The 27,477-nt window shown below is 53.1% G+C and overlaps 1 protein-coding gene and 1 long non-coding RNA gene across 2 annotated transcripts in view; one reads left to right on the plus strand and one right to left on the minus strand.

Moving 5' to 3' along the window:
• LOC311579315 lies at nucleotides 1-25,354 on the plus strand. The gene is made up of 3 exons (XR_014773120.1): nucleotides 1-148; nucleotides 15,155-15,260; nucleotides 24,051-25,354. It is a non-coding gene; the product is annotated as an uncharacterized lncRNA (long non-coding RNA).
• Nucleotides 21,001-27,477, minus strand: part of ACVRL1 (activin A receptor like type 1) — a 14,218-nt gene continuing 7,741 nt past the window's right edge. Inside the window, exons 7-11 of the mRNA XM_084749736.1 lie at nucleotides 26,455-26,601; nucleotides 25,992-26,267; nucleotides 25,378-25,575; nucleotides 22,187-22,317; nucleotides 21,001-21,281 (exon numbers count right to left, since the gene is read on the minus strand). Coding sequence (XP_084605862.1) covers nucleotides 21,147-21,281; nucleotides 22,187-22,317; nucleotides 25,378-25,575; nucleotides 25,992-26,267; nucleotides 26,455-26,601 — 887 coding nt within the window. The 3' untranslated portion in view covers nucleotides 21,001-21,146. The remainder of the gene's footprint in view (nucleotides 21,282-22,186; nucleotides 22,318-25,377; nucleotides 25,576-25,991; nucleotides 26,268-26,454; nucleotides 26,602-27,477) is intronic.

The raw sequence follows: 27,477 nt of genomic DNA on the forward strand, positions 1-27,477 counted from the left end.
TGCTGTCGCAGCCACTACAATAGGGGGGCTAGCGATTACAACTCCAGAATGCAGCCAGCCACTGGGGGCCCGTCTGTCTGAGGAGGTTCTCACTCACCCACCTGCTGCCCAGTGCTCAGAGGGGCCCCAAAGTGAGCAGCCATGATAGGTGAGTGAAATCCCTTGATTCAACCCTCTCTGGCACCATTTCTTTCCTCCTCCTCCTCCCCCTCTTTCCTCTCCTCCTCCTCCTGCCCCTCCTCCCCTTCCCCTCCTCCTCCTCTCCCTCCCCTCTTCCTCCTGCCCCTCCTCTCCCTCCCCTCCTCCTCCCCTCCTCCTCCTTCCTTTCCTCCTCTTCCTCCACTCTTCCTCCTCCTCCTCCCCCCTCCTCCTCCTCCATTTTTCTCTTCTTGAGGCAGGGTCTCATGTAGCTCAGGCTGGCCTGTAGGTCACTACATAGGTACATAAGGCCTTGAACTCTTGCACTGCCTGTCTCCCTCTCCTGAGTGCCAGGATTACAGGCAACTTCGTCTGCCACCTTCTCTCCTGATTTCCAAGATGGAGCTAGTGGTGAACACCATTGCGTCATGGTGGGCTGAGCAAGATCAGGGCTTCAGACCTGATGTGCTACTCTTCTTCCTCTTTAAGATGATGATGTGTATGCAGAGCAGGCACAATTGGGTTTGTGGGGCAGATGGGCAAACTGAGGCCTCAGATGCACGAGTGACTTCCCGAGTCATGCAGCCAGTAAAACAGAAGCCGCATCCTTTGAAGCATGCCATTGCCTAGAAATGCTGGGGCCTCCCCACAGGAAGCAATGTGAGAGAGGGAGGGAGGGAGGGAGGGAGAGAGGGAGGGAGAGACCCAAGAAAAGGTGCATGCCTTCTAAGTCTCTATGTAGGAGAGTCTAAGGCAGTGGCTCTCACGCTTCCTAGTGCTGGGACCCTTCAACACAGCCCTTCGTGTTGTGCTGACCCCCCCCCCAACCATACAATTATTTTGTTGCTGCTTCATAGCTGTAATTTCGCTACTGTTATGAATTGGAAAATAAGTGTCTGATATGCAGGATATCTGATATGTGACCACTGTGAAAAGGTCATCGGACCCCCAAAAGGGTCAAGACCCACCGATTGAGAACCCTGGCCCTAAGAGGACAAAAGCCCAGCCCATCTTCCCCTGTTAAAGATGCACTCCTGAAAGCAAGGCAGCCCATCACCCCTCTTTCCATTTCTTCCTCTCTTGGGATGAGCGGACCAGCGACAGCAGGAACCTCTACAGATTTCATAAACCTTGGGCCTCTTGATTTCACACCTAGCAATTGTTCCAAGGCTCCATATATGCTTTAAATTTTTTATTTATTATTTTAAGCTGTGTGTGGGTGTGCATGTCTGTATGTGGGTATATACATATGAATTCAGGTGCCTGTGGAGGCCACAGGTGCCAGATCTTCTGGAGTTGGACTTACAGACAGTTGTGAGCCACCGTGTGGGTGCTCCACCTTGAACCCGGGTCCTCTGGAAGAGCAGCCGGTGCTCCCAACCACCGAGCATCTCTCCAGCTCCTCTGTGTGCTTCTTGGCCCTGTAATTCCAGTTGTAGGAATTCACCCCAAAGAAATACTGTGAGCAGACATGCTCCCGAAGCTGCCGACAAGTCAGTGTTTACAGAGAGAGACCCGTCCTTACCAGGTTCAGGCCCCCACAAAGGCTTGTAGAAAAATATTTCTCAGGGGCTGGGGTGGAGCACAGGCATAGCATGAGCAACCTCAAGAGCACACACTTAAAAGTAATGACACAAAAGTACGCTTATGGTATATAATTAGGGTTGGGAAAAACAGGCTATAAAGTATGTACAGTATAACCTAAAATTATACATAAAAGAGCTGGAAAGACATACAGCAAAATGTTTACAGGATCTTTCTGTTCAGCGAATTTACAAATAATTTCTTCTTGACTATATCATCCCCCCCCCTTTTTTTTTGAGACAGGGTCTCACACTGTAGAGTGCACAGTGGCGCACACCTGCAATCCCTGCATTCAGGGAGACAGAGGCAGGCAGATCTCTGTGAATTTGAGCCTAGCCTGGTCTACAAATCAAGTCCAGGACAGCCAAGGCTACACAGAGAAACCCTGTGTCAAAAAAAAAAAAAAGCAAACAAGCAAAAAAACCAAACAACAGCAAAAACAAACAAACAAACAAACAAACTGAGAAGAGACTTGATACCCTATGAGCATATACAGGGGGAGATAATCCCCCTCAGGAACAGTCATAGGGGAGGGGAATAAGGGGAAAATGGGAGGGAGGGAGGAATGGGAGGATACAAGGGATGGGATAACCATTGAGATGTAACAAGAATAAATTAATAAAGAAAAAAGAAAAAGAAAAAAAGGATAAAGAGAAGAAGGAACTAAACAGAAAAGAAGGAAAATATGAATGACTTAAAAACATTAGATGTCAGGGGGAGGAGGTCCCCCTCAGTCACAGTCATAGGGGAAGGGAGTGAGGGGAAAATGGGAGGGAGGGAGGAATGGGAGGATACAAGGGATGGGATAACAATTGAGATGTAATATGAATAAATTAATAAAATATGTTTTAAAAATTAAAAAAAAAAGAAAAACAAAACAGAAAATAACAACAAAACAAAAAAACCCTACCAAAAGCTAATTTAAAATAGCCGTACCTACAAAGCGTGATTATGCTGGAAAAAAAGAGAAATGTGTGTACGTATATATGGATTTATAAATTACATGATAAACTTAAATATTATACTGTCATTAAAATGATTACAAACTCTGTAGAGATATTTAAATATTTATGAGATGCTAACTGAGAAGTACCAGACGCTAAGTGACAAGTGACACGCACCACGGTGGCAAGCGTGTGCAGTCCATGTGCAACAAAATAAATGGCTTCCATTTAGTAGGATGGAGCTCGTGGAAGTTCGTCCCTCATTTTCAGAATAGACTGCTTCTCCTTTTCAGTAATAAGCAAATGGCCAGGCGGGGCACGGTGGCTTATTCCTGTCATTTCTGTATTCACATGGTGAAGACGGAAGGACTGAAAGTTCAAAACCTGCCGGGTGGTGGCGGCGGCGGTGGCAGTGCACGCCTTTAATCCTCGCACTCGGGAGGCAGAGGCAGGCGGATCGCTGTGAGTTCAAGGCCAGCCTGGTCTACAAAGCGAGTCTGAGACAGCCAAGGCTACACAGAGAAACCCTGTCTGGGGGGTGGGGGAAGAAAGAAAGAAAGAAAGAAAGAAAGAAAGAAAGAAAGAAAGAAAGAAAGAAAGAAAGTTCAAAACCATCCTTGGCTATACAGAAGGCTCAAGGCCATCCTGGGCCATACAGGACCTCCTCAGGCCAGACACAGGGGTGCATGCCTGTAGCCCCTGAGTTCAGAAGCCTGAAGCAACAAGGATCACCCAGGTTCCTTTCAAATAGCCCGGTGCAGTAGCGGCATAAATGGTATGGGGGTAACCAAGCTCTTTGTGACTGGATTTAAGGCCCATCCCATGAGATGGAGCCCATGCTCGACACAACCAAGGTGACCGAGGTCCTGAGACCAGATAGGACACAGGCCAAGCGGGAGACTTACCACCTTGGTCCTGCCGAGGGGACGCTGCAGCACGAGCACTTCTCGCACGTTACACTTATAGATGAGTGATTCAGTCCTCGTCAGAGATGCTTCTTGGAGAGGATAGGAATTAACACAGAGCCCCGTGTCTCAGTTACTTTTGTAATGACATGATAAAACACTGTGACCTAGGCAACTTAGGAAGAGAAGTGTTTAATTTGGGGGCTTATGATTGCAGAGGGCTAGAGTCCGTGGCCATCGCGGTGGGGGGCATGGCAACAGGCAGGCAGGCAGGCATGGCATTGGGGCCATGGCTAACAACTTACACAACGACCTCACCCATAGCATGAGGCAGAGAGAGCTAACGGGGAGCAGCAGTCCATGCCTCCAACAAGGCTGTACCTCGTAACCCTTCCCAAACTGTTCCAGCAATTGGAGACCACGTTTTCTTTTTTCTTTCTTTCTCTTTTTATTTATTTTATTTATTTATTTATTTATTTATTGGATTTTTGAGACAGGGTTTCTCTGTGTAGCTTTGGCTGTCCTGGACTTGCTTTGTAGACAAGGCTGGCCTCGAACTCATAGCTATCCACTGCCTCTCCCTCCCGAGTGCTAGGATTAAAGGCGTGCGCCACCACAACCCAGCTTGGAGACCACGTTTTCAAACATATGAACCTATCGGGGTCCATCCTCAACCCAAACCCACCACCACCAAGTGGACAATGTGTAGAGAGTCAGAGACTTCAGAGCACTCGATTCTAAACGGGGTGTCTCCACCAAACCCCTCCCCTCAAGGCTCAGAGATCTATTAGAAAAAAAGAAGTGGAAAGCTTGCAAAGAGACAATGTCTCCCAGAGACAGCAGGACTGATACACACAGGAGCTCAGAGACTGTGGCAGCACGCACAAGACCAGCACATGCCTACGCCAGACAGGGTCCCAGCCTGTACCCAGAAGCTATTTGCTATTGATGTTCTTTAGCAAAGGGAAATCAGTTTTCTCCAATAGAGTCTCACTGTCTATAGTAACCACACTCCAGGGCAGACCCCATGCCCAGCAGTAGTTGGTCAACAGCAACTAAACACACACACACACACACACACACACACACACACACACACACACACACTCTGTCTCTGTCTGTCTGTCTGTCTGTCTCTCTCTCTCTTTCTCTCTCTCTGTGCACTTTTTGTTTGTTTTGGTAAATTTTTAAAATCTCATTGGTTCTTTTTGTGGGGTTTTTGGCTTTAATTTTTAGAGAGAAAGAATAAAATTGGGTGAGGAGGAGGAGGGAGGGAGGATCTGGGAGGAGTTGTGGGAGGGGAAAACATGATCAAAATATATTGTATAGAAAAAAATTTAAAAGAAGGGAGAAAAGAATTTGAAAGCAGACTGGGGAACAGAGAAAGATAAAAGAAAGGACTTGGGGTGTGTGTCAGGTGTGCAACACACGAACAAAGGGAGGGAGAAAGTGCATCTGTGGGATGAAGCAATGCCAAACACGGGGCCTTATTTGTAAATCATCTGTAGAGACCTGGTTGCAAAGAGTTCTGCTTCTCCACTTCATCCGTGCTGCAAGAATCCCTCAGTAGCGGGCTGGAGAGATGGCTCAGAGGTTAAGAGCACTGACTGCTCTTCCAAAGGTCATAAGTTCAATTCCAGCAACCACATGGTGGCTCACAACCATTTATAACGAGATCTGGTGCTCTCTTCTGGCGAGCAGGCAGAATGCTGTATACATAGTAGATAAATAAATCTTAAAAAAACACACACACACAATAAAGAATTGTTCAGTACGCATCTCCACTTAGTGTTACCGACTATACACATAAACACCTCATTCAGAGTTTTATTTCTTTAAAGTTTTCTCTTTTTATGTTTTTGCAACATGGTCTCATTCTGTGTCCCAGAGGGCCTTGTACGCACTGTGTGGTCTGGTCTGGCTTCAACTCTGTAGCAATGGTCTCCCTCTGGCTTCAACTCTGTAGCAATGGTCTCCCTCTGGCTTCAACTCTGTAGCAATGGTCTCCCTCTGGCTTCAACTCTGTAGCAATGGTCTCCCTCTGGCTTCAACTCTGTAGCAATGGTCTCCCTCTGGCTTCAACTCTGTAGCAATGGTCTCCCTCTGGCTTCAACTCTGTAGCAATGGTCTCCCTCTGGCTTCAACTCTGTAGCAATGGTCTCCCTCTGGCTTCAACTCTGTAGCAATGGTCTCCCTCTGCTCCTCAGATGCTGCGGTTGTAGGCGTGAGCCACCACGCCAGGCTCATTTCTTCATTTTCAAGGTGAATTTTGTGTGCTTGCTTGCTTTTGACGAAATGTCTCTTGTAGCCCAGGCTTGACTCAGACTCACTATGTAGCCAAGGGTAGCCTTGAACTCCAGCTCTTCCTGCATCTACTCCAAGCCTGGTTTTGTGTGGCACCTGGGATCGAACCCAGGGCTTTGCGTGAGCTTTGCACTCTATCACTGAGCCACCTCCCTGGCCTCAGCCGTGTTTGTTTTACACTGGAGTCCAGGGAACCCCCGCTCCCCCTTGCTGTCTGGCTAGAGATGCAGGACTTTCTCACCGTCCAATGCAGCTGCCCTCAGTCAGCCGTTGGGAACAAGGTTAGGTCCTGAAGAGCCCTCTCGTTGGCAGCCTCTTCCTCCTCCCCGCTCCTCCTCCCCAGGCTGCCTTCAGACCTGCCCTCTCTGGAATGCAGAGCTTGGTTTAGGAGATGGGAGCTGATGGGGTGCCTGGGGGTGCTGCGCTGGGCCACGCCACGCTGGCTGTGTTGCTTACGCGCTCCCTAGGGGCCACAGCTATCCATCCGTGAATAAGGAAGGAGGAGGAGAAGTCACGCAGGTGGAGGTGGCTGGGTGGCTGAAGAGCTAGTGCACATGGGGTCTTGTTATGGCCCTTTCTAAGGACGGGACCCTGAGAAGTGAGTTGGCAGACTTGGTCTATGCAGCTCAGAAGAGCTGGAACTGAGACCCACGTCTGCCACCTTTCAAGGTCCACTCCATCTCCGACACCCACAGGTGTACCGATGAGTGCCAGTTGGCCAGGCTGAGCGTGTCCCAGACAGAGGGGACAGTATGTACAAAGGCCTGGAGGCAAAGGGAACTAGAGAGTGGAAAAGGAGTTCAGTGGGGCTGGGCGGTGGGAGGGAGGGGAGCTGGGGAGGGAGCCTGGGCCCCGAGCTGCAGGTTGGTGAGGCTGTTAGCACAGAGTGTCTACGTTTGCAGGCCTGATTAGGGCGGCGGTGTGCATTCATAGCTGAGGGGGACTTTTCCACTTGGATGGGCTAGGGCGAGTGAGGTGAACAGGGCTCAGTGGCTTAGGCAAGCCTGCTGGGAACCGAGGAGTGGTGGAGAGAGGTCTCGGGAGGCAGGTGGGTGAGTTTCAGTTGACTGGCATGAGGAGCTGGTGGGAGGGAACAGAAAATTATGAATGAATGTTGTATTTGTTGGGCTGAAGTGGGTCACTCCCAGGCTGGGGCTAAACAGTTGGGGGAGGTCTGTGTCGGACATGATTGTGCCAAAGAACCATCCAAAAGGTTGGAGACCTCGAGCCCAGAAGGGAGAGGGGTCAAGACACAGAGTTTGGCGTCTGGGGATGCAGCTGAGTTTGTCTGGTGTTTACTGAGCATATGCAAAGCCCTGGGTTTGATCCCTCCGTAGACGAGGCACAGTGGTCCAGGCCTGTCTCTCGGCGCTCCAGAAGTAGAGACGGGGGAATCTGGAGTTCAGGGTAATCCTCGGTACATTCAAGGCCAATCTGAGCTGCTTGAGACCCTGTCTCAGGAAACAAACAAGACAGATTTGGAGGTCGTTGATATGCCTCAACACCAAGTAGCATTGAACCGATCCAGGAAGGTGTGCAAAACAAGAGGACCCAGTGCCAGGCACCCCTGCGCTGAGCAGATGGACAAAGCAGTGAGTGGAAAGACACCTGCCGTGGGTGGTGGGAAAAGCCAGAGGTGGCACAGTTAGTGGGATTAAATTAGGAAGGAGGAAGAGGGGCCACTGGATTTAGTAACAAGGAGGCCAGAGGTAACCTCCAAGAGACCAGTTTCCATGGCAAAATCAGAAGGCAGTGGGCTGAGGAGTGAGTGGGAGAGAGCAGGCAGACATTTTCCCAATAATGCGCCCGTAAAGGGGACAGGAGGGAGAAGGGGGTGGTGGTGAGGGGGGTGGGGGGTGAGGGGGGTGGGGGTGGGCGCAGAGAGGTGAGGGCATGGAGGTTTCTGCCTGGAGCAAGTTGGTGGGAAATTGGTGGGAAAGGAAAGTGTGTTGATTCAGTTAGAAGGGCCAACTGTCGCCAGGAGTGAGGGGCTTAGCTGCACTGGAACAGCCCCTCATGCTGGCTCCCAGGAGGCTGAGGCAAAGGATCACTAAGTTCAAGGGTTCGAGGTCAGTGTAAGCTACCTGGCGATGTAGTAAGATCCCGTCTCAAAAAATAAAGAGTGAGGTGAGGCCCCTGGACAGGAGAAGCTTTGTTTGAGGACTGCTGAGCCTTCAGTTTTCAAGGGGCGGTCAGTGTGCGGAGCTTCAGTGGTGGCGGGACCTCAAGGCGCTGAGGGTCACAATCTCTTTTTCAAAATAGCTGTAGGAAGGCTTTTCCCCCCTCAAATTCTCCAGTTTACACCTGAATTCTTTTCTTTTAAAATATGTAGATCTGGAAGCACTGTGGACAGATTGCTCTTCCTTCCTTCCTTCCCTTCCTCCTTCCTTCCTTCCTTCCTTCCATCCTTCCTTCCTTCCTTCCTTCCTTCCCCTCTGTCCTGTGTAACCTAGACTGGCCTCGAAGGCACTATGCAGCTGAGGAGGCCTGGGACTCCTGTTCCTCCTTCCTTCTCCTTCAAGCTGTACCCCTCCATGCCTGGAGGAAAGACCATTTTGAACAAGGGGGCCCTAGTTAAAAAAAGAAAAGAAAAAAGAATGAACTGCATTCATTCCCGGTGCAAACAGAAACATAAACTATTACCTATGGGCTGGAGAAAGAATACTTTGTAATTAGCATAGAAAGTGTTTGCAATGTAAATTCGTGTTCTGAAGTTCTTGACTATGCTTAAAAACAGTACTTTAGTATTTTAAGAATCCCCTTGTGGGGTAAAACCACTTTGTATCTATTTTAAGACCTTGTTAAGTCTGCTTAAATGTAGTTTAGAGAAAAAAAAATGAAGATACTGGCTACATCAGAAAACAGCTTCAGGCTAGGTAAGAAAGACTGTTCCCTCGCAGGTGCTTCCAAAGGCCGCTGCCACCTCAGGCAGATCTGATGGCGCAAGATTGTAACTAAGGGAACAGTGGGGGCGTGAAAGTAAATTTCATTTCTCAAATGATCTAACTACAGTATTGATCCAAAGGGAGCTGCCAGTAAAACACAGGATGGAGAGCTCTTTTCTAATCCAAGTAAACACAACTAGAGAAATAAACAAATACATCTATGTAGCCTTAGGTTTTCCCTTTGAGCTGCCGCTCAGCTATTGCTCCTGGAGGAGGAAGTCGGGGAGATAAGAGAGAGAGCCAGGGGCTGGAGCCAGGGAACAGCAAAGAGCACTGTAAACTGGAGACAGGGATGCTATATATACCACTGCTAGGCTTGTTGTCTGTCTGTCTGTCTGTCTATCTACCTATCATCTAGCTATCTCACCTATCTGTCTATATCCATCATCTATCAGTCTTCTATTATTTATCATCTATCTAATCTATATCAGTATTCTATCATCTGTCTGTCTGTCTGTCACCTATCTATATATCTCATTTATCATCTGTCTGTCTGTCTGTCCATCTATCTATCTTTACAAAGTAACCATGCTCCTGTAGCCCAGCCTGGCTTCAGATTCTCCCTAGGAGGCTGAGGATGACTTTGAACTTCTGATCCGCCAGCCTCCACCTTCCAAGTACCAAGACCACCAAAATGGCAGGCTTGGGCGTCACCTTGCCCAGTGGCTATGACTCTTTGTTTAACAGCAGATCTGGCTAGGCCGTTCATTTCCCTGTGTGATCACACAGTGCCTCACTAACCTGCGCGATCACAGCCCCTCACTAACCTGCGCGATCACAGCCCCTCACTAACCTGCAGGATCATAGCCCCTCACTAACCTGCACGATCACAGCCCCTCACTAACCAGCACCATCACAGCCCTCACTAACCTGCGCGATGATAGCCCTCACTAACCTGCACGATCACAGCCCCTCACTAACCTGCATGATCACAGCCCCTCACTAACCTGCATGATCACAGCCCCTCACTAACCTGCACGATCACAGCCCTCACTAACCTGCACGATCACAGCCCCTCACTAACCTGCGCGATCACAGCCCCTCACTAACCTGCACGATCACAGCCCTCACTAACCTGCACGATCACAGCCCTCACTAACCTGCACGATCACAGCCCCTCACTAACCTGCACCATCACAGCCCTCACTAACCTGCACGATCACAGCCCTCACTAACCTGCACCATCACAGCCCTCACTAACCTGCACGATCACAGCCCCTCACTAACCTGCGCCATCACAGCCCCTCACTAACCTGCACGATCACAGCCCCTCACTAACCTGCACGATCACAGCCCCTCACTAACCTGTACCATCACAGCCCCTCACTAACCTGCATGATCACAGCGCCTCACTAACCTGCACGATCACAGCCCTCACTAACCTGCACCATCACAGCCCCTCACTAACCTGCACCATCACAGCCCCTCACTAACCTGCACCATCACAGCCCTCACTAACCTGCACGATCACAGCCCCTCACTAACCTGTGCGATCACAGCCCTCACTAACCTGCACGATCACAGCCCCTCACTAACCTGCATGATCACAGCCCCTCACTAACCTGCATGATCACAGCGCCTCACTAACCTGCACGATCACAGCCCTCACTAACCTGCACCATCACAGCCCTCACTAACCTGCACGATCACAGCCCCTCACTAACCTGCACCATCACAGCCCTCACTAACCTGCACGATCACAGCCCCTCACTAACCTGCACCATCACAGCCCTCACTAACCTGCACGATCACAGCCCCTCACTAACCTGCACGATCACAGCCCTCACTAACCTGCACGATCACAGCCCCTCACTAACCTGCACCATCACAGCCCTCACTAACCTGCACGATCACAGCCCCTCACTAACCTGCACCATCACAGCCCTCACTAACCTGCACCATCACAGCCCCTCACTAACCTGCACCATCACAGCCCCTCACTAACCTGCACCATCACAGCCCTCACTAACCTGCACGATCACAGCCCTCACTAACCTGCACAATCACAGCCCCTCACTAACCTGCACGATCACAGCCCCTCACTAACCTGCACGATCACAGCCCTCACTAACCTGCACGATCACAGCCCCTCACTAACCTGCACCATCACAGCCCCTCACTAACCTGCACCATCACAGCCCTCACTAACCTGCACGATCACAGCCCTCACTAACCTGCACGATCACAGCCCCTCACTAACCTGCACCATCACAGCCCTCACTAACCTGCACGATCACAGCCCTCACTAACCTGCACCATCACAGCCCTCACTAACCTGCACCATCACAGCCCTCACTAACCTGCACGATCACAGCCCTCACTAACCTGCACCATCACAGCCCCTCACTAACCTGCACGATCACAGCCCCTCACTAACCTGCACCATCACAGCCCCTCACTAACCTGCACGATCACAGCCCCTCACTAACCTGCACGATCACAGCCCCTCACTAACCTGTGTGATTACAGCCCCTCACTAACCTGCACGATCACAGCCCCTCACTAACCTGCACGATCACAGTGCCTCACAAGCACCTGCCTCAGCAAGGTGACGAGACCATGGCGGGCCTGTTTTTTCTTCTGTTTCCCGCTGGGTCATGAGCACAGGAGTGACTGACTCAAGACTTAACTCTGTGGTCTGGATTGCTCCCCATCACCACCTCCACCCAAGCCTCTGGTGAGTCAGGAGGTCACATGGTGTCCTTAGATTGTGCAAGCTGACGAGGCCTCTCGCTTAGATATGATTTTCCAGTCCCTTCTTCAGTTCCATTGCAATCTCCGTCTCTCCTGCTCCTCACACCCCACAAGCACTCTAATGAGCTGCTCCATGTCCTGGAAAATATGCACATCCTTGTTAAGGATGGAACGTTGTTTTGAATATGTATGCATTCTAAACTTAAGTAAGAAGGCATTGTGCTATCGACTTCAGCCTCCTCCTCTGCCAATCAATTATGTACACACATGCACGCACGGGTGCACACACACACACACACACACACACACACACACACACACACGCATGCGCGTGCATATGTTCTCTTTGTGAGTTTGAGGTCTCACTGTGTGGCCCTGGGGCTGCCACTCACTATGCAGAACAGCTGTCTTTGCACTTGAGGCAATCCTGCCTTCACCCCACGTGCCTGGAGTGCAACTATGATCCTCTGAATCCAGCTTCAACTGTGTGCTTTAAAAATCTCGACCATGCGGGGGCTGCAGAGATGACTCAGAGGTTAAGAGCACTGGCTGCTCTTCCAGAGGTTCTGAGTTCAATTCCCAGCAACCACATGGTGGCTCACAACCATCTATGATGAGATCTGGTGCCCTCTTCTGCTGTGCAGGTGTACATGCAGGCAGAGCACTGTATGCATAATAAATAAATAAATAAATAAATAATCTAAAAAAATTATGTTAAAAAAGCCCAGCATGCTGCTGTACACACACACCTGCACACACACACACACACACACACACACACACACAGACATATGTGGTTCACCATGCTGCTGTGCACACACACACACACACACACACACACACACACACACATATCTGGTTCATTATTCACACAACTGTTCAACTATTACTATGACCAATTACAGAACATTTACTTTTACCCATCACCTCTAAATGCTTTTCATTTTGTTGTTCAGATAGGAACACCCTGTGTAGCTCAGGCTAGGAACTCCTTGTGTAGCTCAGGCTGGCCTCCATGTTAGCCTCAAGCACCCTCACTTCATATATATACTGTGCACTTTTTTTTGGTGTTTTTGTTTTTATTTTGTTTTGTTTTATTAATTTATTCATATTACATCTCAATGGTTATCCCATCCCTTGTATCCTCCCATTCCTCCCTCCCTCCCATTTTCCCCTTATTCCCCTCCCCTATGACTGTGACTGAGGGGACTTCCTCCCCCTGTATATGCTCATAGGGTATCAAGTCTCTTCTTGGTAGCCTGCTATCCTTCCTCTGAGTGTCACCAGGCCTCCCCATCCAGGGGACGTGGTCGTTTTGTTTTTGAGACAGGGTTTCTCTGTGTAGCCTTGGCTGTCTTGGCACTCTCTCTCTGCAGACCAGGCTGGCCTCAAACTCAGAGATCTGCCTGCGTCTGCCTCGGAGTCTCCTCTCTACACCTGGCTTGATTGTTGATGGCTCCCTGTGTAGTTGGTTCCCCGCGGTGCCTGGCTGGCTTCTGAGTTCTCTTCATCCCCATGGTTTGCCTGCCCAGTTGTATTCCTTTATGGTGTAACCCATTTCCTATCTCACTGTCTGGGAGAGCAAACGGCCTCTGACAAGAATTCTGCTCTTCAGAATTTACAGATCCACCGGAAGGGAGCAAACTGATGTTTGTACTGGCTCGGTCGCTAAGCATGACATAAGGGCCAACATTTGGAAATAATCAAAACTTAAAAAAAAAAAAAAGAGACAAACAATGGAATATGACAATTGTGCTAAAAAATAAAGTAAAAGTTATCTAAACTATATATAAAGTCCTCGGAGACATGTTATTAACTGGGAAAAGTAAGGTAAGGAACATCATGCATAATATGCTGATTTGTGAGGGGTGAGGAGGCAAGGATGCGTACTCACGTCTATCTGTACAAGTACAAAGCCATTCTGGAAGACAGGAATGTAAGAAACGGCGGCCGGTAGTTTCTCTGGGGGTGTGAGAACCGGGGCTGAAGAGCAGCAAGGGCTGGGGGCGGCACGACACCTCGCCCTTCAGGTTTGCTGTAGAACTGTGTGCGTGCGGCCGCTTTCCCAAGGTGACCAAGGGGCTCAGTAGTACACACTGCCTAAGGCCTTGGACTTCACTTCAGCACTGAGAAAAAAGTAACCTGCCACAGGAGAAGAGCGGCTTAGGCCTGCATGGACAGCCTCTGCCAAGTGAAAATTAGATCCGTGGAGGCTGCTGCTTCCCCTGCCTCTGTGTGTGCACCAGTGCCCAGTGCCCAGTGCCCAGTGCCCAGTGCCCAGTGCCCAGTGCCCACTGCCCACTGCCCACGGTTTCAGATCCTTCACAACTGGAGTCACAGACGTTTGTGAGCTACCATGAGGGTGCTAAGAACCACCCCACCCCACCCCCACCTCCACCCCACCCCACCCTCACCCCCACCCCACTCTCACCCTCACCTCCACCCCACCCCACCCCCTCCTTCACCCTCCCCACCTTACCCCACCCCACCCCCACCTCCACCCCACCCCACCTTACCCCACCCCACCCCTACCTCCACCCCACCCCACCCCCACCTCCACCCCACTCCCACCCCCACCTCCAGCCCACCCCACCCTCACCTCCACCCCACTCTCACCCCTACCTCCACCCCACCCCACCCCTACCTCCACCCCACCCCACCCCTACCTCCACCCCACCCCACCCCTACCTCCACCCCACCCCACCCCCACCTCCACCCCACTCTCACCCCTACCTCCACCCCACCCCACCCCTACCTCCACCCCACCCCACCCCTACCTCCACCCCACCCCACCCCTACCTCCACTCCACCCCACCCCCACCTCCACCCCACTCTCACCCTCACCTCCACTCCACCCCACCCTCACCTCCACCCCACCCCACCCCCTCCTTCACCCTCCCCACCTTACCCCACCCCACCCCCACCTCCACCCCACCCCACCTTACCCCACCCCACCCCACCTTACCCCACCCCACCCCTACCTCCACCCCACCCCACCCCCACCTCCACCCCACTCCCACCCCCACCTCCAGCCCACCCCACCCTCACCTCCACCCCACCCCACCCTCACCTCCACCCCACTCTCACCCCTACCTCCACCCCACCCCACCCCTACCTCCACCCCACCCCACCCCTACCTCCACCCCACCCCACCCCTACCTCCACCCCACCCCACCCCCACCTCCACCCCACTCTCACCCCTACCTCCACCCCACCCCACCCCTACCTCCACCCCACCCCACCCCTACCTCCACCCCACCCCACCCCTACCTCCACCCCACCCCACCCCCACCTCCACCCCACTCTCACCCCTACCTCCACTCCACCCCACCCCCACCTCCACCCCACTCCCACCCCCACCTCCACCCCACCCCACCCTCACCTCCACCCCACTCTCACCCCTACCTCCACCCCACCCCACCCCTACCTCCACCCCACCCCACCCCCACCTCCACCCCACTCCACCCTCACCCCCACCCCATCCCCACCCTCACCCCCACCCCATCCCCACCCTCACCCCCACCCCATCCCCACCTCACCCCACCTGCACCCCACCCCTTCCTCTGCAAGATCAGCAATGGCTCTTAAGCTGTCAGTTAGAATCTGACTAGGATAAAACCCTTTGCTCCTCTTTGTTTAGTCCATCAAGTGTCAAAAGTACAATGACGCCACGAAGGAGGCGAGGAGGGCCTTGGGCGGTCGCCATGCCTGGGACAGCTAAGAACTCAGGAGACAGTCTCCACACTGTACGTAGCTATTTCTTCTTTTCTTCCTTTTCTTCCCCTTTTCTTTCTTTCTTTTCTTTTTTATAGGTTTTTCGAGACATGGTTTCCCTGAGTAGCCCTGGCTGTCCTAGACTAACTTTGTAGACCAGGCTGGCCTCAAACTCACAGTGATCCACCTGCCTCTGCCTCCCAAGTGCTGGGCTTAAAGGTATGTGCTACCACTCCCAGCCCTAAACTTTATTTTTCATTTCTAAAAAGCCATTATTTTATGTGTGTGGATGTTTTCCCTGTATGTATGTCTATACACCACTAGTGTGCCTGATGCCTGCAGAGGTCAGGAGAGGGCATTGGGTCCCCTGAACTGGAGCCACAGACATTGTCAGTTGCCCTGTGGATGCTGGGGGTTGAACACGGGGCCCCGAGGAAGAGCAGCCAATCCTTTTAACCGCTGAGCCATCTCCCCAGCTCCTTTATTCTGTTTTATTTGTAGGATGTGACCCAGGGCCCTGTGCGTGGTAGGCAAGTGTTCAACCTCAGTGCTGCATGCCCAAGCTACTGGGCATTTTTAAACTTCGAGCAGGCAGAACTACCTGGTCCACTTCCGTATGTTTGCCAGCTTTATCAGGGAATTCCATGTGTGGGAACGAAGTGCTCAGTATCTAGCCGCGTTGGTACCCTCTGTCCCCAAGTAAGGACAACTGCAAGTCCAGAGGCAGGCTGAGCCTCCTCACCCACCTGGTGGCACATCGGCCTAACTGCAGGCGCGACTCTTAGACAGTGGCCTCCACAAACGCAACCCCTAGCAGCAGGGTGTGTGCGCGCCTGGAAAACTTGTTTGCTTTGCTCCCTTTTCTAAACATGGGGGGGGGGGGGGGAGATGTTTCGTCCTCAAGGATCATAGGTTCCAAATTAGTAGAGTCAAAATTAATGAGACTTTCCATCAATAAGCCTGATAATATAATGATGGAAAATGTACTAATTATAGGAGCAGCCGGCAGCGCAGCTTGGATCCAGGCCTCTGAGGAGAGGGAGACGGAGGAGGCAGGGAAGATGGAACCCGACCTGAGGGGAACACCCTTCCGGTGCCTCTGCCCTTACCCACGGACTTGGGGGACTCAGCACCCAGTGCTTCCTGCCTCCAAAGCTCCCCTCCCGGGACGGGCTGTGCCAGGGCTCGCTTCTGAGAACCAATTCCTGGAACCTCCAAAATAAGGCCCGGTGTGGGGGTGGGGCCGTTCTCTGCTTTAGTTCTGGGAAGCCGTTGGAGGGGAAGAGGGCGGCAGGGAGACGGGAGAGGCGTAGAAAAGGCCGACTAAGTGCCCGCTGTACCCGAGCCTGTCGGTTTCCCTTTTCATCTCGTTATCAGTGTTTGTAACTGAGCTTCTTATCAACAGGAAACGCCTGCCTGAAGGGATGAGGCAGGTCCAGGGGGATTGGACGCCAGAGGCCGGGAATTGTGGGTAGTGCCTTGCTGCTGGTCAGTCTGACTGAGTCGCCCCGGCATCCAGCGAAGGCACCCCAACCAGCCCTCTCTGGTGTTTGCCTCTGAGGCCCTGACTGGTGCTAGTGAAGGGCACAGCCGTAGGACAGCCAGGTGCTCAGCATAGACTCGCTTCTGAGCGGGAGGGGCGGGGAGAGATTGCAACACAGACTCTGTGAGTCTTTAAAGACGCCGTTCACCACCTGGTGGCACAAGCTTGTAACCTCAGCACTTGGGACGCTGAGGCAGGGTGGTGGGGAGTCTGAGGTCAGGGTGGTCCATCTAGGGAGGGAAAGTGTAAACTCTAAACGCAGTCTTTTGAAAAAAAAAATCATCAAATTCGAATTCTAATGGGTCAGAGGGGTCTTCCCGGGGAGTGGCAGGCTGAGGGTTAGATCTGTTGCCCCAAAGTGATTATCTGGGCGCAAGCAAGGCTCTTTCTGAGTGGCTCAAGCCCAGGTTTGTCTATTTGTCTGTCTGTCTTCTCCCTGCTTGTCCTTCCAAACTGTCAGAAAGCTGAACAGTCAGACAGTCGGTTCCGGTAGCAGAGGAAGGAAGGGAGCTGGGGTACCTGAATCTTTCACCTTATCTGCCATCAGTTGCCTTTGAGCAGCCAGCCGGCCTGTTGGAAATGAGGAGATAACCAACTGTGCCCCGGCTTCTCCCCGGGCAGCCCTCCCCTCCATGCGCTCCTGCCGTGAGGGATGTAGGTCAATAAGAGTGGGTGGGTGAGAAAGAACAGGGACTCATCCAGACATGACACCCCTCGGGGCACCAGTGGCAACACTTGAACCTGGAAACTGCCTGAAAATAGACAGTGTGTCTACGCCATTATGCAAATCGTATGCAAAGTCAACGAGTCTCTTCTGCCTCTATTTCTAGCACACTGAGTGTGGCCCTGGCAGAAGCGGCTTGTTTCAAGAGCTGCCCACCCTGCACGATGACTGCGTCATGAGTCCCAGCCCCGGGGACCCTGGACTGGGCGCACGACCCTCCCCCCTTCCCCAGGGCAGGCTTTCAAAGCATCCTCCCAGGCCGTTAATCATTTCTTTGTGCCTTTGTATCCTTGGCTGGCCTCTGAAATCATTCTGTAGCTGAGGGTAACCTTGGAATCCTGAGCCTCCTGCCTCCACCTCCTGAGTGCGGGGATTGCAGGTGCGCACCCATACACCTGGCTTCGGCTGCTGAGCTTAACACCAGGAATAAACCACAGGAGGCAGAGCACTTTCCTTGCAGGCTAGTGTGAGGCAGGAGGATGGCGCCTGGGGAGGTAAAAAAGGAGCTATCTAGGAGGGCCTGGCTACCAAGACGCCTGGGAAGAGGGAGGTATGAGCATCATCAGCCTCAGGGCTCCTGCTGCTGGGGCCACCGTCCCACCATCTGGCATGCTGCAGGACCGATCACCTCTCAGGGAGGGACAGAAATGCTCCCTCACTTTCTGTATGTCATGAGGAAGTTGGAGGCCTGGGTCACTGGAGGGGCCGCATGAGCTCCCCTCTTCCCGAGGCAGCGATGGCTGGTGCCTCAGTGACCTCACAAGAACTCTTACAACAGCGTGGTGATGGGTGGGTCAGTCCTGCCAGAGCCTGTCCAGCCACATGCGACTCTGGCATTGCAGTTTCCCCACTGCACTTTTCCTAGCCCTCAACCACACTGTGGTCATCTGGGTGCCAGTAGGACTGCCCTGCCGGGCCTTGTGGGCCCTGGAAGAAGGAAAGGTGTTATCATCCCTGTCACCTCAGGGCTCCCTTCAGAGTCCTTGTCTGCTGTGTGTGCCTGGGAGGTCCCTGGCTCAGGTGCAGAAAGCTGCAGGTTTGCACCCCCTCGGAGGCATAGGGGGTAGACCACATTGTCTACCTCCTCGGAAGAAACTGGGGCACACTCCTGTTTTCCTAAGGGTAATTTAACACCCTCTTGTTACAAAGTTTGTGAATTTCTAGGCTGGACAGTACCAAAGGCTCCGCCCAGCTTCCTTCAGTCCCGGGGGAGGGGGGGACACACCCATTCTTTATCCCACCTCTCTAGTGGCATGTCACCCACAATTTCCGGGATGGGGCGGGGATGGGGCACGGAGTGCTCTCTGAAGTTTGTAGGTAAGGGGAGCTTTTCAGTTTGGGGGTGTGGAGTAATTCCAGACAAGGGGTGGGGAGCGCCTGAGGAGGGAATTGACGAAGGAGCTGAACAAAGCTCGCTCTGAGGAAGGACGGGGTGGGGGCGGGTGTGGTGGGGGGAAAGCTCCTGTGGTTTCCAGGCACAGGCCCTACTGCGGAGAACAGCTGATCGCACGCACGCACGCACGCACGCAGCGGGAGGAGGGCCGGGCGGCTGGGAGGAGCCTGCCGGGTCTGAGAGGGAGCAGGGCAGCGATGGGCGGCGCGGTGGCCAGCAGAGGGCGACGTGGCTGGCGTGGACCAAGTTGCCGTCCGTCCTGGGTGGGATCTGAAGTTTGAGCCTCAGTGCGGCCCTAGGCCTGGGAGTGTTCTAGAGCGGGCTTGTCCGAGGGCAATGTGGACAGTGTACTTTAGGATCGTCTACGTCCCGTCCCCTCCGGCTCCCTTTGGTCCTCTGCATCTGGACCACTGCGGAGGTCATGGCAGAAGACACGGCAGAAACTCAGGGGTCAAACACGGTTTACTGAGGAGCTATGACATGCGAAATGCTCCTATAAACTGTATCTCTAAGTATGGAAAGGTAGGTTCCACTCACACCTCCAATGCTGAAGCATTTGAAGTCCCTTTCCCGCTATGTGGCCCCATCACTCAACCCCCTCTCTCGGATGCTCGCCACTTAGAAATTCCTATGCTTGGAGGAGCAGCTTGCTTCAATTTCTGGCGGTGGAGTCCAAGAAGGAATTTGTTCTCAAGTCCAGTAGGAATAAAGTCCTTCAGGCAAGAGAGCGATTCTTTGGCTCCGGGCGACCAGAGGATCTTCAGACTCTGGCCCACTGGCGTGGGAAACGCTGGTCTACTTTCTGTTTTCACCTACTTTCACTTCCTGGTTCTTTTCGAGCCTTCTACAAAGCTGAAAGACAGGCTTGAGAAAGACCGGTGGTGTGGGCACTGGGAGGTCACACACCGGAGGAACTCAGGGGGGTCTTTGTGTGTGTGGAGGAGCTGGGGTTTTTTCCCCCCACCTTCACTGGTCACAAGTTTCTGGGCCAGGTCTTCCCAAGCTAGAGGCGGATTCTGTCTCTTGCTCCCCTCCCCTCCTTAAGCCTTGCCTACAGTGCGTTTCTCTTCAGTCGGTCCAACCCAGGCTTCAGTTTCACCTGTAGAACACCCTTCGTGTTTCTAAATGCCAGACTTGGTGTCTTTCTAGGCCAAACTCTCCCAAGGTACAACTTTCTAGGACTTGGGTGTGTGAGCTTTGACCAGAGAGGCAAGGACAGATGGGAGCAGAACCCTGGTCACTGGAGGCTTCTTGACAGGGGACAAGTTTCTCTTCCGTCTTGAAGACCTCAAAGGAAGCCACTCCTGAGCCCTAGGGCAGAAGGCCAAGCCACACAAGGTCCAGTGCTGCCTGAGTCCCAGGGTGGCTACTAGCATAGCTTATGGTTAGAACTAGGGCTTGGAGATTAGACCAAGGGGAGTTCTTTACGCCACCCTGGACTCTGATAGTTACTTACAAACCCCAGCTTGAGGCAAGTGACAGAGGAGGGGGTGCCGTAGACAGGACTGATGACACGAACTTTCCCATAGACTGAGCTTCAAAGAAAATCAGGGGTCCGAGATGCCTCCAAGGACACCAGAACCAAACCTAAGATCCTAAGATGGGTGACCAGTCCTTTCCTAATCACCTGGAGAGACGCTGGGTCTCTTCCACCATGTTTCACCTTCCTCCTCCTCAGAGGATCCTTGGGTTTGGATGCCCTAATGAGTAATAGTAAAGGAGGCAGAGGGTAGAAGGATTGGGTACCACCTCTCCCAAGAGCCTGACGTACGCTAGCCAGGGGTCTAGTCAGGAAGACCGAAAGGCATCGTAGAAGTAATAAACACCCACAAGACAGACTGAGGCCACTGAGTATCTTGGGCTGAGCCCCAGCAGGGTGGAGCATCTGCTGAAGCCAGACAGGGCGCTGGGCTATCCTGGCAGCTCCCATGGGAGTCAGGTTGACCGAGGGTAGCAGAGAGTGAAAGCCCAGGATCTGGGCTGGGGATTCCCTGCCTTGGCCACTTTGCCCTGGGAGTGGTAGGGGGGTGTACCCTGCTGGCCTCGGGGATGGGGAGCCCAGCCAGGCGTCAGAGAGCCGGCCACTTTGAGCAGGCCAGACGGAGGCAGATCGAATTTCAGCCCAGCTGTATTTTTGGCTGGATGGGCTGAGGGCCAAGCTGGGCAGGCACACACAGGGCACGGTGCACACTCACATCACCCAGACAGGCTTCTGCCCCACCACACACATCAGGCGGAGGAAGCCCAGCGACCTTGGGCTAGTGACTCGCTTTGGGCTTCTCTGGGTTGAGGCTGAGCTTCTGTAATGTCTTCTTGATTCGAAGTGCTGTGAGGCGAGCAGAGGGGTTGGGGTACCAACACTCCCGCATCATCTGAGCCAGCCCGGAGAGGACCTGAGTGGGTGGGTGGAAGAGGAGGTACGTGGGTCAGGAAAGGAAGGCACAAGGTGAGAGGCTCAGTAATGGGAGACATCGCAGGAGAAAGGACAGGAGGGAGAAAGGCAAGGCAAGAGAGAAAATGGAGCCGGGTGGCAGCGGTGCACGCCTTTGATCCCAGCACTCCGGAGGCAGAATCAGGCAGATCTGTGAGTTTTAAGGTCAGCCTGGTCTACAGAGTGAGTTCCAGGGCAGCCAGGGTGAGATGGACCCTGTCTCAAAACGCTGAGAGAGAAAGGCGTGGCGGGGTGGGGGGGGCGGAGAAGGTGAGGCTGAGGAGGGAGGGATGAGTAGAAGAAGAGGGAAGTGGGAAGTAGAGTGAAAAAGATGGCGGCAGAAAACAAGCCAGGGAGAGCGTGGGAGGGTGTGGAGGTCTTTGAGAGCCCGCAGACACTCCACTGAACAGCCTCTGTGAAGCGGGGGCTGACCCCCCACCTCCCCACCCCCACCACACCAGGATCCATTGTTGAATGGTGCTTCTGCAAGTCTGTGTTGCCTCTTGTAGCCTGAGACCCAGTACACAGGGTACCGACTCCCAGCCCCTCTGCAAACCATGGCTGAGAGTGTGGCAGTGGGGTGGGGGATGCGGGCATTGCCCCCAAAGTGCCTGCTCCCAGGAGGGAGGCCATCCCAGGAAGTTCAGTGGTCCCTGGATGTGACAGCCCCAGCCCCAGCCCCAGCCCCAGCCCCAGCCCCAGCCTCAGCCTCAGCCCCATCCTGCCCCAGCCCCAGCCCCAGCCCCAGCCCCAGCCCCAGCCCCAGCCCCAGCCTCAGCCTCAGCCCCAGCCCCAGCCCCAGCCCCAGCCCCAGCCCCAGCCCCAGCCCCAGCCCAGCCCCGGCCCCCGGCCCAGCAGAGGCCTTACCGGATCTGCAGCTAGCCGGTTAGGGATGGTGGGCGTTTGCTGGTCAACACACACCACCTTTTTCATGTCTTCAAAGCTGGGGTCATTGGGTACCATGTCATAGAAGGGTGGCCTGTAATCTTCCACAATGCCTGGGGGTTCAAGGGAGATGGGACAATCACTTGGGGACTTCAGGAGACAGAAGAACAGTCAGAGGACAATGTTGCCTGGCCTCTGCCCAAAGGCACCTGGAGCTTACTGCTCCTGAGTTGGGATCTGTCCTACAACATGATAACTGTATGTATAACTCAGATTACATGCTAAGTGTTTGCCATGATCAGCACATTACATGCTTTCCTATTTGTCCTCCTGGTATCTCCGTGCCATACCACCTGAGTCACAGATGGGGACACTCAGGCCCAGAAGCACAGGACTCAGGTTGCGTAGCCAGGCATGACAGTCAGGACTTGAAACCCATCTTCTTGGCTTGCCAGGCTAGATCTCATGTCTTGCATCCTGGGCCTGGGTACCACTCCCTACTGATGCCTGGGTACCACTCCCTACTGATGCCTAGTTATCACTCCCTACTGATGCCCAGGTACCACTCCCTACTGATGCCCTGGTACCACTCCCTACTGATGCCCAGGTACCACTCCCTACTGATGCCCTGGTACCACTCCCTACTGATGCCCAGGTAGCACTCCCTACTGATGCCCGGGTAGCACTCCCTACTGATGCCCGGGTATCACTCCCTACTGATGCCTAGTTATCACTCCCTACTGATGCCCAGGTACCACTCCCTACTGATGCCCTGGTACCACTCCCTACTGATGCCCAGGTACCACTCCCTACTGATGCCCAGGTACCACTCCCTACTGATGCCTAGTTATCACTCCCTACTGATGCCCAGGTACCATTCCCTACTGATGCCTGAGTACCACTCCCTACTGATGCCTGGGTATCACTCCCTACTGATGCCCAGGTACTACTCCCTACTGATGCCTGGTTATACTAACAGCTGGTGCTCCAGAACACAGCTGGGCCCTTAGTGCTTTCTTTGCAGGCCTCACAGCAGCCTATGGGGACTGCAAACCAAAACAGTAGGTCCAAAGCTTCAAGACACTTGTCTCTGAGGATCAACAGGTAGCAAAGTGACAGAGGTGGGACATAAGACAGAAATGCAACACCAAATCCTATAATTCTGGCCTCTCAGCTGCATTTATGGTAGGGCTCAATAAGGCTCAGAACAGGGGCGATAAAGGACAGAAAAAGGCAAAACAAAACCTCTCCTAGAAGCAAGAGGCTTACTCTTCTGTCCAAATAATACCTTCTTATCATCAGCGAAGGCTCGTGCCTCTGCAGACCCCGAGTCCCGTTCTCCGGAGGGCGCCTTTTCGAAAGGTGTGTCTGTGGGCTGAGAGGCAGCCCCTTGCCTCTCCTGCTTCCCAACCCCAGGCTGCTTCTGTGACCGTGTGACCATGTAGGCAACGACCTCAATGAAGCCTTTAGCAGCTGTTCTCCCTATGGCTTGCTTCCAGGCCGCCCCTGTGCTGCTGGCGCCCTAATCAGCGATTTGCAGAGGCCTGAGCGTGTCTAATGAGGCTTTAATCAGTGCCGGGGCTGACACCAGATTACAGTGTTTATAATGCACTCGGAGTCTGTGTGGAGCTGACAGAGCTTCCCCTCCGCCCCAGGAGCCCAAGGCAAACCCGTCAGCCCTTCCTTTCCTGCCTGCAGCCAGGCACAGTTCTTTGGTTTCATCTCGGTGCCCCTTCCCCAACTCCTGCCTCACGGAGCTGACTCCAGGAGTAAGTGCCGGGGATTAGAACCCTCTGGGAGACTCTCGAGGAGAGACTGGTAACACCTGGGTCTCTGCTGTCAACAGATAACTGCTGAGGAAGAATGAAGCTGCCAAAGGCTGACTCCTGGATGCCCAGGACATGACAACTTGTCTGTCCCCAAGGCTCTAGTCGTGCCCTGAGGATTGCCTGTAGACTTTCAGGACTCCCAGCAACCCCGGCCATAGACAGCCCCTCGAAGGCTAACACCACCCCAGCTAGCTGTCCTGTTGACCTGCAGTCTTCCAGTCTACCCGAGGTCCAAGAGGCTGTTGGCCACAGGGCAGCACAAGCAGGTACTTCTCCTAGCCCTTCCAAGTTAGGGTCTCCCATGTCAACCCACTGTGAGTGAGGAGGTTGCACCAGACAGGCAGCACAGGCGCCAGATAGCTTACACGGACAAAGAGGTCAAGGATCAACATTTAATCGCCACAGTGACAGAGAGCACCAGCCCAGAATCAGATGGCCTGGCTGACGATGCTACCATGGGCAGCCTAACCCAGCATTTCTGTCTCTTCTCTTATACAATGGAATAATAATATATGCAAACTCTTTCATGACCACCAGTGATAATTAGCTCAAGGCACTGTTTGATTGTTTTCGCCGAGGAGCCCCGGCTGATCTGAAAGTCACTATGTATATAGACCAGGCTGGCCTTGAAGGTGGAGCAGCCCTTCTCCTGCCTCCTAAGCACTGAGATTACAAGTGTGGGCCACTACGCCGAGCTTCTAGTCACTGTTCTAAATACTGAGCTGGGATCATCTCTGCAACTACACTTTAAATAAATAAATAAATAAAATTCTCATTTCACAAATGAGGAAGCAGGCACAGTGAAGCTAAGTGCTCACCGTCGTGACCAAATCTGAAACTGAATTCAGGCAATCGGACCGACCAACGCCACCTCCTACACCATCTGAGTATGTGTTGTGAACGCGTATTTAGCCCCGTAAATGCCAGCTTTGCTGCTTCCCTGCCCCACCCCCACCCCCAGGATCGAAACCCATGACGCTACCGCCTCGCTATATTCCCAGCTCTGAATATTTAGGTTTATTTGTCTCTAACTCAAGATTTCAAGGCCAGATCCACACCCTCACAGGATCAGATGAACCTTAAATGTCCGTCTGTGCTGAACCAGCTGATGTACAGCAGTGAAGAAAGGCTAGGAGACCTAGCCTCAAACCCTCAGCTCAAGGCTACCAGCCGCCACCGGAAACCCAGTCTCCATCTCTTTGTGTCTGTGTCTGTCTCTCTCTCTCTGTCTCTCTGACACACACACACACACACACACACACACACACACACACACACACACACACACACACACACACACACACACACACACACACACACACCCTGCATGTGCTGGGCCCTCACCGTCGATGATGGTCCGCCGAGCGATCTCCCATAGCACTAGGCCGAAGGCCCAAATGTCCGTCCACTTGTAGGACTCGAAGCAGTCAGTGCGGATCTGCTCATCCAGCACCTCGGGCGCCATGTACCTCTTGGTACCCACCCGGGGGTTGTTGCCAATATCCAGGTAGTCGCTAGTCTGGGAGTGTATCACAGCCAGGCCTGTGGGTATTTGGCTTGTCAGTGCTGCAGGGCTCCACTCAGGGCGGCCACTCCCACCCAGGATGGCCACTCCCACCCAGGGCGGCCACGCCCACCCAGGGCACTGTCTCTGGTCAGATACAGTGAAGATGGGAACAGACAGAAGAGCAAGGCCGGAATGCAGACGGTGTCCCATGTACCCTTCGCTTTATAGCATCCTCAAGGTTCCCAACCCTAACCCTAACCCAGTTCACATAGTAGAACTTCTGGGTGGCTTGGAAGGAGCCATCCATGTTCTCAGAGAAGGCCTTTCTATGTAGCCCATGCTATCCTCAGACTCACTGTGTAGACCAAGCCAGCCTCAAACTCAGAGATCCACCTGCCTCTGCCTCCCGAGCGCTGGGATTAAAGGCGTGCGCCACCACCGCCCTGCTCACCCAAGTCTGCAATGCAACACTGCAAGTTGCTCTTGACCAGCACGTTGCGACTCTTGAGGTCGCGGTGGGCGATAGCCGGTTTGCCTTGAGTGCCAAAGATCTCCACATGCAGGTGCGCCAGGCCGCAGGCCGCCGACACAGCGAGCCTCAGGGCCAGCTGGGGCTCCAGCGGCTGCCTCTGCAGGAAGTCATAGAGGGAGCCGTGCTCGTGGTAGTGGGTGATGAGCCACAGCTGTGTGCTGGAGTTGCGCGAGGTCATGTCGGAGGCGATGAAGCCTGTAAGCAGAAGGGTGTGACTGCTGGGCCTAAGAGTGGCGAGGGGCACAGAAGGAAGGGGACGGGGCAGAGACCACCGAAGGCTGAGTCACTCAGGCCTAGCCCTGGGCTACGGGGCTTGGGGAGCCTGGAATGGCAGCCGTGTCTCGCCCCACCCCACCCCCACCCCCACCCCCGCCGCGCTTGCCTAGGATGTTGTCGTGCCTAAGCAGGACCGTGTTGTAAATCTCCGTCTCCCGGAACCAGGACTGTTCATCTCGTGAGGAGAAAATCTTGACCGCCACGCTCTCGCCGTGCCACGAGCCGCGCCACACCTCTCCATATCGGCCCTTTCCTGATCCCACGGCAGGAGAAGAGCAAGGGTCACACACTGCAGACGCATTAGTCCTAGGAGCGGCCACCCCCGATTCTGGATGCTACGAAGACCCCCTTCTGCACAAACAAAAGCTTGATTTTATTTTATTTTATTTATTTATTATTATTATTATTATTTGTTTTGTTTTGTTTTGTTTTTCAAGACAGGGCCTCTCTGTGAAGCCTTGGTTATCCTGGACTTGCTTTGTAGACCTCGAACTCACATCAATCCGCCTGCCTCTGATTTTTTTTTTTTTTTTAAAGACAAAGTCTCACTTGTCTAGCTGACTTGGAATTTGCTATGCAGATTAGGCTGGCCTTGAACTCATAGAGACCCACCGGACTTTGCCTCCTGAGTGCTGGGATTAAAGGTGAGTGCCACCACTGCTCAGTTGCCATATATATATATTTATATAATATATATATATATAAAATGTGTGTGTGTGTATACATATATTTTTTCAGAGACAGTATTTCTTTATGTAGCCTTAGCTGTCCTGGACTTGCTGTGTAGACCATGTTGTCCTCGAACTCATAAAGATCCTCCTGCCTCTGCCTCCTGAGTGCTGGTATTAAAGGCGTGTGCCACCATGCCCAGCCTTAAATATTTTTAAAATTAAAATTACATTTCTCTCTCTCTCTCTCTCTCTCTCTCTCTCTCTCTCTCTCTCTCTGTGATACACACTGACTAAGGTCACATATGGCAGTCAGAGGACAACTTGTGGGAAATGGGTCTCTCCTCTCATGATGTGTGTCCCAGGGATTGACTTTAGGACAGCCATCGCATTGGCTTGGCTGCCTCTGCCCCGCCTGGGCTTCACAGGAAGTGCCTTTACCTGATGAGCCATCTTGCTCT

The sequence above is a fragment of the Acomys minous genome (genome assembly GCF_964271855.1).
Source record: "Acomys minous genome assembly, chromosome: 12".
In the NCBI taxonomy this organism is placed as follows: Eukaryota; Metazoa; Chordata; class Mammalia; order Rodentia; family Muridae; genus Acomys; species Acomys minous.